This window comes from Mastigoproctus giganteus, chromosome 7 (assembly GCF_048544385.1).
Source record: "Mastigoproctus giganteus isolate SK-2022 chromosome 7, ASM4854438v1, whole genome shotgun sequence".
Classification (NCBI taxonomy): Eukaryota; Metazoa; Arthropoda; class Arachnida; order Uropygi; family Thelyphonidae; genus Mastigoproctus; species Mastigoproctus giganteus.
In genome coordinates, this window is record NC_143581.1 from 48,123,258 (window position 1) to 48,142,922 (window position 19,665).

The window sequence follows — 19,665 nt, forward strand, 5'->3', positions numbered from 1 at the left end:
CCTGCAAGTACATGTTTTATCATCCAGGAAAGCAGAGAAGCAAACTATTGTCCCGCTTACACAGGTGTATTTGGTGGATTGTTTTGGTTCGCTACTCCAGCGTTGATTCTCTTTCTGCGAGCAAACACCTTGGAGGCAAAGTTCTGAAAAGCTGAGAGATGGTTCTTATTCTGCAGAAGCATTTCCTCCCGCCCGGGAAAGATCTGGAACGTCAATTCGGAGCTTCACCCTAAGATCGTTGTAGATTGCACAATTAAAGAGCAGGTGACTCCAATCTTCTGTATTCCCGCAGCTGCAGAGATCGGTGTGATGCAAGCGAAACTGATAGTTTTTGATTGAGGGAGCCATGTCCAGTTACCAGAAAGGAAGTTTCTATAGTTAAGGAGCACCACGTTTTAACCAACTTAAGAAGGTCACATCAGGCAGAAATTTTCTCGTCCAAATGGATGGTCATCTTCAAATATTTTTTTGTGAAACGCCATATAAATATTTGGATATACCTATTCTGTCCCAATGATAAAAGTTAAGTCGGCGCCTATGTCATCATAGATTGAGTTGAAAGATTGACTTCCTATTTGACTTTGTGTAGCGTTTGTTTGTTTCAAGAAAGTTGACGTTTCCGTTCGGACAAGTTTCGAAACAAAACAGTCTCAGTTACAAAATATGATAGTAATAAAGGGTTAAATTATCCATATTATTTCAATGTATATTACAGTGAAATAAAATTAACTCATTTAAAAATTGGAATTGAATATAAATTACAAATCGCCGCATGGATCAAGATCCAAAATTTTTAAAAGAGGACCAGCAACCATAACGCGTTCGATATTTTAAAATAAATGAATCCTGGCTTGTCAAGCTGATGAAAACAGGCAAATTGATATAAATAAAATAAGTTATATTGCGGCAAGCCGCATATGGTCACAGCAGTTAACAAGAACATTGCCGTATTTTAAGATTCACGTTAACTAAAACTACGATCAACTCAAATTCGTGTACTACTTGCTCTGGTGTTAGCCCCTCGGCTATACACGCCTTCAAAGTACATCTGGGTAATTGTTTTACCCACCGCCCTTTATCTTGCACTTAAAATTAGTACTGATTTATGTCTTCAGAAACTGAGTTTCAGAAGACAGATAAACTTACTTTTAGAATAGTTCACCAATGGACGGGTGTAGAATTTTTGCTGTAGTTTCTCGGATAATAAACATTTGTCACACAAAAAAAGTCAGGGGGAATTAAACTCATTGATGTCCAGATTCGTCTCAATAACTTTCAACATCCGTAAATTAGTTATCTGTTTTACAGATCGAGCCCAGTATGGAGTTGGTGACACTGTAGTAGGTTGACATCGGTAATAGCAGACAACGCTTCACCGCTTGACTCGCTTTATCCCAACAAAAACGACTGTCTGGTCATTTTTGTTAGAATGGCCGCCTGCACGTGGTTCATATTGATTAAATGTTTACATTATCAAGGATGCACGTGCTTTGTAAAGTGCAGTGTTATTTGTATTTTTATGAACAACTGCCATAGTCGAGTGGTCAGGAGCGAGAGTGCTAGTAGCACACGCTCTTTGAGTGTACTGGTGTTCAAGCCCGTGACTGCTAAATACGATTAACGTTTGTATTGATGATTTATTGTAAACTCCACTGACCTGGTGGTCGTGCGGGAGTATAAACAAGATTTCGAATACAGAGAACGTGTACAGTGTTCTCTTTATTTTTGTTCTGAACAAATGCACATGGTAATATGTCTACACGAACCATCAGGGATCCTAATGTTTGAGATTTGTTCTTCTAATGATCGTGCGCTCCTTTTCTATCAGCGGTTTGGAATTATCATCTGCTAAGGAAACCTGTAGTTTCTCGGTGAATTGGCGTGGAACTCTGAGATAAACCATCGTATTCGATCGTGGTTGTCGGCAGCCTCTGCAAAAAAAAAAGCTGTAAAAACGGAGGAAATCAATTAAGCTGGCTGGCTGGCTAATTTCGATCGTTCAGGTCGGGCTCAAACCAAACTTGCTTATCGCTTATCTGACTCCATTAATAATTTGGTGCTTGGCTAAAAAAAAAAAAAAAATTAAATGATGAAAGATGTATTAATTTGCACCCCTGGAACTAATAACGTCGCGTTAGTTGGCCGGCGTAATTATATATACACAGCTGAATTTTAAGTTTTAGACAGGTCTTAAGGCCCTTATGCGGACCGGGTGCAATCGTGCATACGTGACACCGTAAATATAACCGCTGCCGTATGATCGCCAGAAACACCGTAGGCCGAAACTATGTTAAGATTGTCGTCGGTTCTTGAGTGCATGATTTGGATCCGCAAAGGTGCCCATTCCCTCTAATAATTTACATATCCTTGCCTTAAATTTATCTAAACTATCCACCTCCACAACACCAGATGGAAGACTGCTTCAACAATTAATTACTCTCCAACGGAAGTTTCCAACTGGCACTGTCCCTGTGTTGTTTTTCGGACTACCAAAGAATTCTGTTTTATTCGACCTATGTGGTATTCCTCCTCCATTTTTTCAAAACCCATACTTCTTCCCTTTCTTGATTTGGCATACCTGTGTGGTGTCCGAACTACCAATAATCTTACCTTTCTTGATTTTGTCTTTAAAGCATAGAAACTTTGGTTGACAATGAATTCGCTTTCAAGAGAAGTCATTATGTTTACCTTTTTAAATCAACCCCTCACTAAAAGCCGACAAATTTTTCTTGTCTTATGTCTTTTTATAAATTGTTGACATGTAAAATAATATTGATTAATTAAACGTACTCCTTTTGCGTGTTCCAGCTTAAAAAATTTCATCAGAATAATTTATTTTCATTTTAGGTGTGCCACAAAGAAAAGGAATTGCAATAAATTCTCTCAATTCCTATTTTAACTCTTTTAATTAATTTCCTCTAAATTTAGACATTCATTCGTTATCAGTACTTTAGTATAAAAGTATATAAACGTGCCTCATACTTTTCACCATACATGTTCATTGGGTATTATTTACTGTTTTGTCTTTATTATAGATAAATACAATACACTAGTTTGTGGTGTCTGTCAGTTTTGATAATTTTTTTATCAACATTTATCTCATTCCAGGTGAATAATGTGTATGTTCGAGACCAATGGCTTAATTCCTTACTTTGGAAGGTAAGTGCTATTTTTGCGTTATTGAATGCCTGCATGGATTTCTGAATAAACCACAAGAGACCTTTGTGAGGTCGGGAGTATTTTTTTTTTTTTTTTTTTTTCCCCTTCTCCTAATAGTCGCCGATCAAACGCAGAAGGGTGTGATATGGAAACCTGATTATTTTTTCCAATCACTTTTTCTATCTCCTTAATTTCGTCAATTCTTTGGGTTTCCACTTTCCTCTCTGTTTGGTCGGTGATTACAAGAATATTATATGCATTAACTATTTTTGCTTTTATATCTATTACGTTGGTGCTATGTAATCTTTTTAGAAACATTTTAAATGATGGATGCCAGAAAAACGTAAACGTTTTTCTGGCATCCATCGATGATTTGAGGAATTTCTGAAAGGCTCTTCAGTTGGTGGGAAAAAAAAAAAAAAAAAAAAAAAATGCAAATTGGGGGAAATGAAACGTTCCGACATGGAAATCCACCTTACTCAAAATATGCATTTTTTTTTCTTCACTGAAAATGCCTTCCTTTTCCCCTAATTTTTTTTTTTTATAACAAGTTAAGAGTTTATCTTACCCTTTCGTATGTTTCTACAGCCAATAGGGTTTAACCTTCATACTTAATACAATAATAATCTTATTGTTCACTTCAGAACAAACTTTATTCTCACAAGTTGCCTTGGTATTGCACTAATTTCGAACAAAAGTGATGCTGTTATAAGCCCTCTCATCACTTGCCACTGCTAATCCAAAATAGCATCGTCTTCGGTGACAGTATAATGGCTTCTTCGTTCTTTTGGAGAGGTCTGGTGGCTTCGAAACCCGTCGATGACTGGAGGAACTTATTAAAGTAGATTCAGTTGGAGCTGTCTTTAGCCGATTTTCATGTCCACAACATGAGTGGACATGAAATTCGGCCCGTGAATACAATTTGTACGGATACAATGGAACAATATGGTTTAAGTGATGATGATGTCATCAACAATTATCATCGATGAAAATTTTCATGATGTCATCGATGAAAATTTTCATGATGTCATCGATGAAAAATTTCCATTAATTCCAGTTAATCTTCCTGTTTATAAAGTTAAGAAGCAACTGCTATGACAACCTATTTGAATTCAGGGTAAAAAAAAAAAGAAGTAAACTGCAGCCCTTATAAACCCACTGCAGGATGGAAGCCTCCTCAACGATTCATGTTGAGAGAAATGGACCATAATCTGCCATGTTGGTCCATTGCGGGTTGGCAGATCGACCGTATTTAGCAGTCAGGGGCTTTGAACGCCGGTCTACTCAATAGAGCGTGTGCTACTTTACTCCCGCTCCTGACAACTGGGCTACGGAGGCCTTTTAATTCAGGGTAAAAAGACTCAATTTCAAAGGCTTCTGATAGAGCGTAGAATTCGAAAAAGTTTGCATATAGAAATTAAAATAGTCAAGAGCCAGTTATCTGAAATAGAACGAGTTGCTCTGATATTGCACTACTTAAAAAAAAAAAAAAAAAAAAAATCAGTCATGTAAGTGTAGCCGCTGGAGACTTGTAACATTTTTACATCATAAATGAATGCACGGTTAAAATATTTAAAAAAGTAGTGGTATTGTTCTGTTTACAATGCAATTACACATCTCTTACCGACAGGATTAGCTTCCTGGAAAACGAGTCTTTAAGTAAATGACTATTTCCTGTGTAATCCCATGTTAAAATACTAAATAATAAATTTAGTGAATATTTAAATACAGTAGTTGTTAGGACCTATTGTAGTAATAGGGAAGGAAGCAGACTTGCCTATTTTGTGAATCGATACGCAATAAGAACTTTCTAGCTATATAACAGCATAATAATAAGAGAAGATTGAAACTTCGTGGATCGTTGGTTTGTTTAACTTGGGATCATTTGGCCTATAACTCTGGGGGGGGGGGGGAAGAGAAGGAAAATTTGATTGTAGAATAAAAAAAAATATCTGTTGACATCACATACAATGGTCGGTAACATTCGTGTGCATTTTTTTTATGTTCCTGTTAATTCTGCTCCTTGAAAAATCTTCATCTTTCTCAGTAAAGATGGCTAATGAAATTTATAAATGGATAAAAGCTTCTGGCTTGCCCTTGGTGGTTGTTAATTTGTGGGCTGCAGCTCAAGAATTTCATCACCCTTGTCTCGAATGCTTTAGTCTTCATGGTGAATATTTTGAAGATTTGAATTCTTCAGTAGTCAAATCTTCAAAAGACTAAAAAAAAAATTATATATATATATACACACACACTTTAATCTATGTGATTAGAGTTGGTGTGTGTTTTTTTTTTTTTTTTTAGGGTTTTTTTTTTCTTAATTAGCGAGGTGTGGAATATCGCAAACAACTTTCTTGGTTATTTTCAAGTGTTGTTAAAATGAAATGTCGTTAAGCGCGGTCTCCGTGTTTTATTACAAGAAACGTTATAATGCATTTGTTTTATAATAAAAGGAATGTGGAAAAAAAAACTTGATCATATTTTATCTTTTACTTTATATCTTACAAAAAATATATTTTTTAAATTTATTTTGGACTTCCTTTTTATGAAATTTACCTTCTCAGAAATGTTTACAGCCTTTGCAATTCCTTTTTAGATGCATTTTTATGATTTTCATAATTTCAATTGACAAAAATGCATTGCAGTGCGCTCCAGTTGTACTACTGTACAATAATTAAAAGTAGACATTCTTTACTCGTTTTCTTATTAATTAAATCATTGCAATAAAGTACATACTTGACTTGCTGTCAGTATAATTAATAATGGGTGTAACCCAAATAAATTTAGTTCATTATTGAAAGCAGTTGGTTGTTACCTTTCCACATCCTTGTTTTTTTTCCACAATTATCCAAGCTCCCGTTTCTAAGTTAAATGATACTTGGAAATCTTTTGAAAGTGATTTTTTTAAAATCAAGCTGGTTTTGTAGACAGATGACTTTAACGCGTACAACAAGCATGAGATGCATATGAATTATACATCTGTCATCAGTGTTCTGGCAGAAGCTTCACCTGTTATAGGTGTAATTAAACGTCAAAAACATCCCATTGTTGTATTAGTCAAAGCAGTTTTCAAACACTATCTTGAGTTTAACGTGTAGATTATCCATTGGGTGGATAAGTTGCAATATATAATACGCAGTAGAACCAATAGGAATTTCCTAAATCAGTACATTTTCCAATTTTCGAGTCTCCACCGGGTTCCTTAATGTTCGTTTTCAAGACTTTTCCTGAGCTTGTGCCCTATAATTTCTTTCCTCTATAGTTGTCTCCCTGAAGGTTGGATAATAGGTACGTGTCGAAATTTCAAGATTTTGATAAATAGAAAGGTAAGTAACATTGTGGTCATTTACCTTTCTTACCAGGATTGAATTATCCATAGTTACTGGGGGTGGGGAATCCACTACAGCGGGCATGTGAGTAGCTAGTGTAGAATGAAAGACCATATCGACAATTCGAACCTGAACACTCTTTAGCGCCTTCATTTAAAAGAATCTGATCAGTTGTCTGTAATCTGGCAGGTCATTCAGTGATATAGTAAAAAACTCGATTCCATGGAGTCCGAGATTGGTTTTGGCCAATGGGATGGCCGCGGTTAACTACCAGAATGTAGCGCTGCCGGTGTCTATTTCTCTTAACACAACTGGTCTAGCGTACCCTTCTTTTACAATGGATATGACGCACGTTGGCATGGACATTGTCTGAAGGATGTTAAATTGCAGGACTTCTGATGATTGCTGCGGTGACCTCAGCATTGTGTAAGCTTATTTTTGAAACCAGCGTGGACATTTCTGGCAGACATTCTGATTTAGAAACATCTCCCATCTTTGAATTGAATGCAAGCAATAATTGTATGAAGTCGAGAGGACTGTGTGATGAAGCGCAGAGCTCAAACGCATTATTAGACAGGTATTAATGAACTCCAGGGGGATCCAGGATAATTCCCGAAATTTATTTTGCACCAAAGAAACAATTTTGTTAAGCTTTGGAGGTTCGCGAAAAATTCTAAAGCTAAATGGGAGAGGATACTTAAGTCACTAAAGTTTGAGAAGAGTTGTATTGGGGGTGTTGTTTACACTGTTAAAATATATTGCCAAGAAGGTTTTGGCAGAATTCCAAATTGGCTCATTGCCAGCATAATGGAGGCTGAGAGACCTCAGTAAATTACATACATGGATAACAATTTACTGTATAGTATTTCCTATATAATAGGTCTAAGCCCATGTTACAGTACATTGCCTTTCTGAACATATTGCCTGTACGTATTGTCTTTACGTATTCGATCCTTTAAAATGCCAGCTTAACAAGCTTTTTTTTTTTAACGCTTATTTAAAAATATGAATTTACTTTAACAAAGGACTTATCTTTTCATCGTACTAAGCATACAAACTGAAATCAGTAATTAAAACAAAACAAAAAAAAAAAAACTTAAATTAAATGCAATGAAGTTTCATGTTAAAGCTAAAAAGAACTTTAATATGCTAGACGGACTATCACGATGAATTGGTATAATGCAAATAAACATTCCTATTGAAGTATTATTGCCATTCATTTTTGTGAGGTGCCCGTACTTTACAGCTGTTTCGATCGTATTGCCATTTCATCAGGAGGGGTGTGGGGAATAAAAGCAGCAAATCAGTGCAAAGACGACAAAGCGGATGAATGGCAAACCATGAAAATCTTTCCATCAGAGTGGTTAAATAAATGCAATCAAGAGATTGCACAAATGTTGAACACCATAAATTTTGTCAGTTTTAGTTTGCTTTCTGTCATTTTAAAGTGCACTTTTGACTGTACTTTACGTTTTTGGATACATAAGCTACTTAATGATTGTATGTAATCCGCTCCGTGTTAAAAAAAAAAAAAAAAAAAAAACAGTATTTAGCCAGTTACTGTTTTCCGAGTGCAGAATCGTTCTCTGCACGCTGCGATGATTCCATTAACTGTTGGACGTACCGCGTAATGATTGATGCACGTTGGTAACCTGGCGCTGACCGTACAGGTGAAGATTGCGCATGAAATAGGGCGCACGCTCTCTCCACACATTCTGAAACCTTGTGTGGCAAACGCAATTACCAGAAGGAAATGATGCTGAAGTCTACAGTAAACAGAGGAAGGGGGAGAGGGGCGAAGAGAAAAAAATCACTTCGATCCCGAAAGTTCTATATAACAAGCACGTGGACGCAGACATTCTTGTTGATATGCAAATTATGGGGAGTTATATTGATTTTTTGGCATTTGCGTCACAGGCCCAGCGTTGCCAAGGAAACAGTAATCGTTATCGGAGAACTGTTTAGTGGTTTGGAGGGAATGTTCATCAGCCTGTCCACCTATTCTTCGTTTGATATATACCTACATATGGTTGTTTACACACCGATGGACGTCGGCAGGTGGTCCTTAAGGAAACTGGCTCATTGGAATCAAGTTACCAGCGCCTTAATGGTTGGCAGTTTGGCAGCAATTATGCCGATGCCTTTGTCTTATTGCTAATCTATGGCAAGCTTCTTATTTGTATAAAACAGATCAAAAACATTTCTTATAATTTTGGAAATCAGTAATACCATATAGAAACACCATATAATCAGTAACATAAACTTAATAAACAACTATATGGTGCCAACATTTTCTTCCTCTGTGATTGTTGCATCCCTTCCAAATGGTAAAGCTCTATTGTATTTGGTTGTTTCTAGGTATGCAAAACTTGCAATTGCTATTGTAATAATCCGTTTTGTAGGTTGTGTTTATTATAAAATGCTGTCATACGGATATAGTAAATACCCTTGTCTGATAGTTCTATAAATTAGTAGTTGTTTTGTGCTAATCAGGTCATCTGCAGAAAAATCCTGCCACTCGAGTATCGTGTGTACTGAGATAGATTTCATAGAAATCTTGGTTGTTTTCATAGAATTGTCTGGCGTCATTTATCGTTAATAACCACAAATTTGTGGCCATTAAAGATAAATTGCACGCCGCCACAGATAACTTTGGGAACAAGCACTACGTTTAGAGTGATAATTGGAGTTACTCTGTATTAGTATTTGGTATTAGTAGTGGCAAATGATGCAGAAAAGCAAGCTTATACAGCGTCAACAAAAGAAAAAAAAAATTCCCGTCCAACCTCACCAATAGTTTGTCTATTTCTTCTTTGAATTTATTCAAGCTATCTACAACAACAGATGGAAGTTTGCGTTTGCTCCAACAATCAACCACTCGCTGTCTAAAGACAAATTTACGCACATCTGTTCAACAACCATCGTTCCTCAATTTGAATTTGTCCCCGTGTGTGGTCTGAGGAAGAATCCTATCAGCATGGAGCTTACTTAATCCATTCAAAGCTTTAAACACTTCATTCAAATCACTTCGCAGGCTCCTTGTCTCCGGACTCTGCAGTTTGCAGAACTGATGCTTTCTTGGTAAGAGCACCCTTTGGTTCCCCTCACCAATCTCGTTGCCCTTCTCTGTACTCTCAGGCCTCCAGACCTGCATGCAGTACTCAGGATGTGGCCTGACTATTGATATACAGGAATTTTGTAACAGGGTTAAAAAGGTGATTATCTCTTATAGTATAAGCGATAATCACCTCTTTATCCCTGTTACAAAATTCTGTATATCATTGATAAAACCCCCATAAGCTGACAGCCTGTCTACATTGTTCTCTGAACAGTGTAGACAGGTAAATCTCAAGTAAATTTGACACTATCAACATTTTGAGTGCTTTCTCCAACAGCAATACTACCACATCAAGTGTAGTGCACAAACCTATCTCTTCTCAACTTTAGGACTAGCCATCTGAAAGCCGGCTCTAAGAAACTCATCAACATGTTTATTCTAGTGTACACAAAAAAGGTGTCCTGTCTGGCCACTTTTTTACTGCTGTCCTTCGCCAATTGTCACTTGTGTTCCTCACGTTGTCTGACATGTAGATAACAGATTAAGAGGACTTAACAGCATCCAGAGAGGTAAAGACCAACAACGCTCCGTTAACCACCTGAATGCAACCATCCATAACTGTCACAACAAATCTTTTTGGTAAAGCATAACTTTTCAAAAACCTGTTGAACTTTTTTCTCAAGAAATTTTATAAACATTATAATTTTGTTTACCTTAATTATCTAAATGCAACAGATACTGTTTCCAAAACCTTTAATTTAATTTAAAGCTTTTATAATTAAAAGCTGTGTAAACCCAGTCCAACAGCAAGACTACCACATCAAGTGTAGTGCACATAATAGTTGTGGTAGTAATGAAGATTTCCCAATAACACTTAAGTGGTTATGTGCGTGTTAAACGCCACACAACTAAGAATATGAGGCGTCAGTATATGTCCGTAATTGCGTATATTTTATTGTCGTTTTGCTGGAGGAAGAATCGGAGTTCCCTGGAGAAAAAACATGCAACACTCACCGATTAACTCAGATACGTTGTGGCATAAAAACCGAAAACATTCCTCGCGTCATTGACAGAACTCGAACACATCCCTTTTCCACCGTAAGGAAGGTGATTATGAGCACCGTGCTACATCCATCGAGGGCTAATAACACTATTCGTACGGAGGACAATTACGAATTAGCTGATAACCACCGGAAAAAGTTTCAGTCAATTAGAACTTTAATATATCACAAGAGCCACTTCTGTTTCTCAAAGTTGACAGGAGCCCAAGCTGCAAGTTCTTCGCATGGTTGTACTGCTGTCGTCTTGGGGAAGCAAGAACTATTTTCTATATTTATGGCAGCTACTGTGTCAATGTACTGAGAAAGTTTGACGTTATTTTGCAACTTCTTGGATATTGAATCCTGTGTTCCTGACTACAAGTCTTTGGCAGTCATTCTTGCGAATATTTATGAGATGAAGAGGCGTGCATTCGTGAATATCCAATCCATTTGTCTGAACCGAGAAAAGATAGTGATAGATTGTTGCCGATTTCTTGTTTTTTTCATTGGAAATAGCTGCTTCTACGAGAGACAAGTGAAAACAAAATTTATTTGCTTACTGACCAGATACGTTATTTCTCAAACGTTATCTCTGTAACTATATGGGCACCTATACATCAAAATTTTCATGCCTCGGTTGAAATTCCTCGGAATGCTGCTGGCATTACTATAGGAGAGTAGTCTCCATCACCTCACCGTGAATGTAGAATTGGCTTCCTGCCAGATCACTTTTTAGTTTCTCAAAAACATGGAAGCAGCAAGGCGACATTCCCAAACGGATTATAAAAAGTCTCTGAATGAATTGAATTAATTTGTACGAACATTGAGAGCAAGTGATATATATACAATTTTGAAATTACTTTTTATCATTACGTCATTTCTCTCAAAGCCCCGGGTGCCAAGCGATCTTCCCTGCGACTTCTACGGCGCCTCCGTAGCCAGGTGGGAAGGAGCAGTAGTGCGTATCACATGCTTCTTGATTAGACCGGGGTTCGAGCCCGTCACCACCAAATACGGAAGATGCGGAAAGGTCAGGGAATGACCACCTTATATCCCGGAACAATATGGCCTTAGTTGCTAATGCTCCTAAAAAAAAACAAAAAAAAAACAAAACCCTGCGACTTCTACTGCGATTATATTGGAGAGAAGTTTTTCCCTTCGAGTTCACACGTTCTTTCTTCCGTTATTCAAATATACAATAAGAGTTTCTTTCTTAAAGCATAAGGAAAAAGTTTCAGAAAGGAAAGTAACCTTTCTTAATTTTTCTGTGTACTAACCTTCTGTTTTACTCGCGTGGTCACTTGGTGGTACTACTCCTGCCTCCCCGTGGCGGAGCTGGACCTGGGTGAAATGACACCACCGAGGACTAAAAGGAGTTTAAAATGGACTAAAAAACTAACAACACAAGATTGGAGAAAGTTAACTCCAATAAATCTGATGACATACAACTGAACATGTCTCAGGCTAAGAGAATGAAAATCAACAGTTTTTTTTTTTTGTTATACATTCGTTATCAACACAACCCGTTGGGAAATTATCCTCATTCTTATTCCAGAAGACTATAGAGTCCATGGTTGGATCACCAAAAATGATAAAACGATTACAATCAGGTGATCTCTTTGTAGAAACCTCACTAAGTCATCAATCTGAGAAACTGCTAAAAATAAAAACCTTGCAGGACTGCCAGTCGAAATTACCCCACATAATTCCCTTAATACATCGAAAGGTGTTATTACTGAATGGGACCTTTTGACTGTTTCAGAGGAAGAGTTACTGCGCGAGCTAACAAAACAAGTGATACATGCTAGGAGGATAATGATGAAGAAAGAGGGCATTCTCACTCCAACCCGATCAGTTATTCTGACCTTTAGCAATCCTTCTCTTCCCCACTCAGTTAAAGCAGGATATTTAAATTGCAAAATCCGACCATATATACCGAATCCAATAAGGTGTTACAACTGTCAGCGATACGGACACTCAAGCAACGTGTCGTAGTGATCCCATCTGTCCGCTCTGCGGATCGAAAGAGCACAATCAAGCAAACTGCACCTCCTCCTGCACCAAAACTCTGTCCAAACTATCACGGAAATCATCCTACTTTTTCGAAGGCATGCGAAATGTGGATATTGGGAAAACAAATACAAAAATACAAAATAGAAAATAAAGTGTCTTATCCGGAAGCAAGAAAACATACTTGCAACCAAACCTTCACGTTCCTATGCTTCAGCGGTGAAAAGACAGTAAACTATAGCCACTCAAACCGAGGTGATAATACCTCTAAATCAAATTATAGACTGGAGTAAAGTAATATTAATGACAAAAACAACTTCACAAGAAACATCCAGTGCTAAAGAGCAAGATACTTCCGTGCCTGGAAAGCAGAAATCAGAAGTAACATCTTTAAAAACAAAGCAAACGGCATCTAGTAAACCGTGTGAACAAAAACAAATATAGATGAAATGGATACAGATGAACAGAGGAGAACGTACTAGAACTACACCCTGCAGAAGATATTGATACACCTCGTCCTAATTTTCCGAAGAAAGGTAGACCCAAATATAATAAACGCAAAAGCGCAATCAGCTTCAACAAATAGTTCCGAGACCTAAATAATGCAACATTATTATACAATGGAACTGTCGTGGTTTACGAGGAAAATTGGATGAAATAAAAGATATTATTCAGCAGTATAAACTGGACTGCATCTGCCTTCAGGAGACCCATCTAACACCTCAATCTGCACCCACATTTCAAAACTATACACTTTTCCGGAGAGACAGAAATGATAACAGAACTGCCAAAGGAGGAGTGGCAATCTTGGTGAATACTAATATACCAGCTAAGCAAATAACATTAAAAACCAACTTATAGAAGTAGTAGCTGTGAGAATAGCCATCGGAATTTCTATCGCAATCTCATCGCTTTATCTTCCACCAAATATTCCTCTCTCCAGATCGGAATTAAACGATCTTACTATGCAACTTCAACCTCCCTATTGCTTTATGGGAGATATGAATGCCCATCATCATTTGTGGAGATCTTCTCACACAGACAGCAGAGGTAACTTAATCGAAACTTTCCTAGATGATCAACAACTGAATTTACTGAATACCGGATTTCACACTTATATCATTTTGGCTACAGGTATCACTTCTGCAATAGACTTAACAATATGTTCTCCATCAATTTATCCCAGTATAGAATGATTCGTATTAAATGATCCTTACAACAGTGATCATTTTCCGATAGTATGTTCCATACAGACACAATCAACTGTTACAGAAGGAACCAGAACAGTATGGAATTTTAAAAAAGCTAATTGGAGTAAATATATGCAATTAATCAAACTGGATATGCAATTAATAGAAACCCTGCCAATAGATGATGCTGTCTTATATATCAACGATCAACTGCTAGAAGCTTCCAAAGCTACAATACCTCAAATAAGTAAGGCAAGGCAGGCACGGTACAACTCTTGGTGGAATGCAGAATGTGCAACAGTGAAAACAAAACAAAATCGTGCATGTAACAGATTCCGGAAATATCCAACTACCCTCAATTTGATTGCATATAAAAAAAGTCAAAGCTGAAACGAGGAGAATTCAGAAAAAAAGCAAAAATTCTTGAATCATGTTTGCTTTGACACTAAGAACTCGAGTCCTGGTTTGGTGTGGAAAACAATTCGCATTTTAAGTGTAAGATATCCAAGCACAATCTCCAATCTTCCATTGGAAAGGGCAGGACGTTTTTACAACAGACCAGATATCAGAAATTCTGGCTGAATCTTTCGCTTCCATATCAGCAGTTACGAGCTACTGCACTGACTTTCAAAAATATAAAGAGCAAGCTGAACGGAGTAAGCTGAATTTATCTATCAAGACATCTCATTCCTATAATCTACCATTTCTAAAAGAGGAATTACTTACAATCATTACAAAATTGCCTAATAGCGCACCAGGTCCGGATGGCATTTATTATACTATGATACAACACCTAAACTCTGATTGTCTGGAAATCCTACTAGCTCTATATAATAGAATTTTTCTGAACAACCTGTATCCATCCATATGGCGGCATGCAATTGTCCTTGCATTTCCCAAACCCGGAAAAGATCCTTCCTATACATATAATGATCGCCCGATTTCACTGACCAGCTGCTTAGGGAAAATGAACGAATGGTGCATAATAGACTTACGTGGCTGCTGGAAAAAGAATGTTTTATCACCCCACCAATTTGGATTTAGGAAAAATAATCAACACTTGACCTACATGTCAAAGTGGAAACAAATATTAGTAACTCATTTATAAGAAAGCAGCATATGGTGATGTTAAATCTAGATCTTGAAAAAGCTTTTGACACAACATGGAGATTCGGAATTCTACGAGATCTGTTTCAGTTAGGATACAGGACAACTTCCACAATTTATTGAAAAATTCCTTGCTGACAGAATATTTCAGGTACGATATAAAGGCTGCTTATCTACAATATATATATACAACAGGAAGGAGTCCACCAGGGCTCAGTATTAAGTGCAACCCTGTTTGCACTGTGGGTGAACAATATCACAAAGGTTATACCACCATCATTGGAAATATATATGTATGCAGATGATCTTTCCATTTCATTACAATCACAAAGCATGAACACAATTGAACGACAGCTCCAATTGTCCGTAAACAAAATAGAAGCATGGACTAAAAATAATGGATATAGAATATCTGAGAAAAAAATCAGCTGTTATACACTTCTGTAAAGTGCGTGGTCTTCATCCTGAACCGGTCTTATACTTAAATAAAATTGCTCTACCTGTTTTTCAAAATTTCTCCTTCTTAGGCTTAACATTAGATAGAAAACTAAACTTTCATGAACATATACTAAGACTTCGAACTAGTTGTCTCTTAAAACTTAACATCTTGCGCACAGTATCTTCAGTGGCCTGGGGAGCCGACAGGTAAACATTACTACTATTATATAAAACTTTGATTAGATCTCGTTTGGCCCCTCGACGTGGGCACCTGTACGTGGTGAGGGGACCTCCCAGTGACGCTGCTGGACTTCCAGACTAGCATCACTGGGATCCAACGCCCACAGCACAGGTTCCAGGCTTACATCAATGGAATCCGGCGTGTTTGCCGTGCGCTGCGACCCGTGGAAATTCGGGAAAGGGGATCCTGGTGGTTGAGGGGCCTAGCTTCAATACACCACTTTGACAAGACGGGAGGTCCTGGAAGGCCCGGTTAGGATCAATCGGCTAGTAGGCTCGCCTGCGAGGGTCAACCGTGTCAATGCCACGCCCCTACCCTCATGGTCCGAGGGACAGGATTCAGGCTGGCGGCGGTGCGGGTATGGTGTCTGGGTAGCCCTGGCGTTCCACTCCCGAGCGCATTTATTGCATGCCGGATAGTGGGCGTCCCTTTGGGCTCCGTGGTGGGTGGGGAGCCCGGACACTGAACCACTTAAAATTTACATGGATCCTGATAAACTAACTTCTTCAGGGGTCCCAACCCGGTCCCTATCTGAAACCATTTACAAAGATGCAGATAGCATTATTGCTAAAAAGAGGCAGCTAACCGAATTACCATCAGGGCCAGTCCCAAGGTTCTTAATCATGCATTCTACCAATGAAACACCGATTGGTAAAATGTCGCCCTTTTTTATTCAAAAAAGGTTAGATGGGTTAGTAGGTTCACCCAAATCAGTTAAGAGGCTTCGTTCTGGAGACCTTTTAATTGAAACTAAAAATGACAGGCAATCGGAACATCTACTCAGAGTAACATCAATCGGCGGAGTACCCATAACAGTGACACCACACAGAACACTCAATTCATCGAGAGGTGTCATTTCGGAGTGGGACCTTCTCGACGTAACTCAGGAGGAAATCTACTCCGAATTAAAACCACAGGGAGTTATTGCCGTCAAGAGAATTACTGCGCGAAGGGATGGAAAAATTGTTAAAACCAGGAGCGTTATCCTGACTTTTAACTCTCCTAAACCTCCTGACGAGATTAAAGCTGGATACATCAATTGTTCAGTGCGTCCATGCGTTCCGAACCCTTTACGGTGTTTTAAATGCCAGAAGTATGGACACTCTCAAATGGCCTGCCGTGGAGTCCTTGCATGCGCACGATGCGGTGCAAAGGACCACGAAACAACAGCATGTTCAGCCGCAAAACCCACCTGTATTAACTGTGAAGGCGAACACCCGGCCTACTCACGAGATTGCCAGAGGTGGAAAGAAGAAAAAGAAATTCAACGGCTGAAGGTAGAGCTAAATATATCATACCAGGAGGCAAGGAAATCGGTGAAACCCCTGAATACCAACAAACCTACCTATGCCCAGAAGGTAGCAGGGAGATGTTCCGTCGGAACTCAGACGGACATGACCATTCCTCCAAAGGAGTCTTTCACTCCCATCGCGCGTTATCTCTTAAGTTATCAAAAACCTGCACAGAAAAACCAATCAGCTGCCACTGCTATATCAGTACCTCCTAATGCTCCACAAGTAACCAAGGTTATTACGAAAGAAAAGAATAAGAAAGGGGAAGTCCCCCCTAGTACCCAAGAAAACATGGATGTCGAGCAGAAGGAGGTACCCGAAGATTCAGTCTTGGAACTCTTTGCGGAGGAAGAAATAGACACGGGACAGCGTCCATTCTTCCCCAAAAAAGATAAACCCAAGACTGATAAAAGTAAGCCCTCAGCACCTCGGAAGCCGCCTGATGGACCCGCCAAGCCAAAATAATGGCTAAATTCCTACAATGGAATTGTCATTGGATTCCGGCGAAATATTGATGACATCAAGGCCCTCCTGCAAAAGCACGAGCCAGTTTGCTTTTGCTTGCAGGAGACATATCTAAAGGCAAATGATGATCCCACCATGCACAACATTACAATTTTTTGAAAGGACAGAATTGCTGATGGCTCTGCTCATGGGGGAGGGGCTATCCTTGTGGGTAACCAGACCCCAGTGCAGCCCTTGCTAATTACAACTAGCATAGAAGCTGTTGCAATTTGCCTTAAGGTGGGATTTTTATTAACTGTCTGCTCTATCTGTTTGCCACCTGGGACTGACATCTCCCAGGAAGACCTTGATGATCTTCTAACGCAGTTGCCTCCCCCTTTCTTACTTCTCTCGGATTTTAACGGACATACTACCTTGTGGGGTAGTGCTAACATCAACGGAAGGGGACGAGTCATAGAGTGTATGCTCAATGACAATGACCTTTCCCTTCTAAATACTGGAACAAACACCTTCTTCCGCATGCCTACCCGTACTTTTTCTGCCATTGATCTCTCTATCAGCTCCCCTTCTCTACTCCCTTCACTCACTTGGGAAGTGGAGGAGAATCCATACGGAAGTGTTCACTTCCCTGTGTTAACCTTGTTACACAATGTGAGCCCATGTCTTCCTTTTAGGTTACCACGGTGGAAGTTTGATCACGGTGACTGGAATGCCTTCCAACATCAGGCAAAATTTTGACCTCAGTACAGTCAGTCGGGAGTCTATCAATGATGCAGTAAAGTACATCACAGAAATCATCGTCCAAGCATCTGCTAATGCTGTCCCAAAAACATCTGCCCGGTTTCCACCATTTCCCAAACCTTGGTGGAATTCACAATGCACAATAAGGTCAAGGTGTGTTTGTTTCATTTGCGGTCTCCAGGGTTTCCCCTATATGCCGCTGTAGCATCTGAAAAGGTGAAGGCCGGCAAGTGTATGTATGTAGGTGTGTAAGTATGTGTCTTGTTATGATGAGTGTTGAGTGCCGGCACTGACGACTTTGCAGCCAGGGGGCAGGGGACACCTGGTCCCCTGCCCTCTGACTCCCAACCTTGGCCACGAGGAGGCGCGCCAGGTTCACTTTCTAGTTGAGACTCTTACTGGGGCTATCAGGCAAGCCTGGGAGCCCCAAGGGAAAGGAAGTGGAGATAAGAATTGAGGTATGGGGAGGTTGACAATGCACAACAGCAAAAAAGGCTCAAAACAAAGCGTGGGGGATATTTCGCCGATATCTTACCAAGAACAACCTTATAGCCTTCAAACGTGCACGAGCCAAAGCACGCTGTCCGTCGTCAGAGTCAAAAGGAATCGTGTATCCGTTTTAAATCATCTATTAACCAGTCTACCGACTCTAAGGTATTCTGGGATAAAATCCGGAAAATGAAGGGAAAATATACATCCCACCCTTCTTCAATCCTAGATTATAATGGATGCACTATTGCAGATCCAACTGCAATAGCCAATGCTCTTGGGGAAACATTCTCTAACATCTCCGCAACATCCTCGTACTCCCCAGAGTTCCTGATCCTGAAACATAAACTTGAAAAAAAAGAGCTCTTAATTTTAAGTCCAATGGCCTCTATCCCTACAATTGGGCGTTCACTATAGAGGAACTGAAAAGAGCCCTTACTCTTTCCAAAGCAAGTGCTGTTGGACCAGATGGCATCCATTATGAAATGATTAAACATCTTTCACCAAAATCTATGGATTGTCTGCTCCTTCTGTATAATAGAATCTTTATTGAAGGGCAGTTTCCGGACTCCTGGCGAAAGGCAATCGTTCTTGCCTTTCATAAGCCAGGAAAGGATCCAAAAGTCACCACCAATTATCGTCCTATTGCTCTGACTAGCTGTCTGTGCAAAATCCTGGAGAGAATAGTTAATTGTCGTTTAATATGGTATTTAGAATCAAATGACCTTCTCTCCAGCATCCAGTGCGGCTTCCGAAGGAACCGGTCCACTTTGGACCATCTCATTAGATTGGAAGCATCCATCCGGGATGCTTTCCTAAAACGCGAACACTTGGTGTCGGTGTTCTTTGACATGGAGAAAGCGTATGACACAACTTGGAAATTTGGCATCTTAAAAGATCTGCATAGCCTTGGTCTTAGGGGGCAACTCCCAATTTTTATTAAAAACTTTTTAGCCAATCGATCTTTCCAAGTTCGTGTGGGATCCTCACTCTCTCGTTCCTTCAGCCAAGAGGAGGGAGTACCACAAGGATCAGTATTAAGTGTCACGCTTTTCGCCATCAAAATAAATTCAATCACAGAACAACTTCCTCCAACTGTAAACAGT

The 19,665-nt window shown here is 39.1% G+C and overlaps 1 protein-coding gene across 4 annotated transcripts in view; it reads left to right on the plus strand.

Annotated features, from left to right (window-relative positions):
- The window catches only part of LOC150082880 (C-Maf-inducing protein-like), a 451,841-nt gene that overhangs the window by 280,324 nt on the left and 151,852 nt on the right, over positions 1–19,665 (plus strand). For all 4 annotated transcript variants that reach the window (XM_090377643.1, XM_090377645.1, XM_090377646.1 and 1 more), the window contains exon 3: positions 3,109–3,159. In XM_090377643.1, the coding sequence (XP_090233769.1) occupies positions 3,109–3,159 (51 nt within the window). The remainder of the gene's footprint in view (positions 1–3,108; positions 3,160–19,665) is intronic.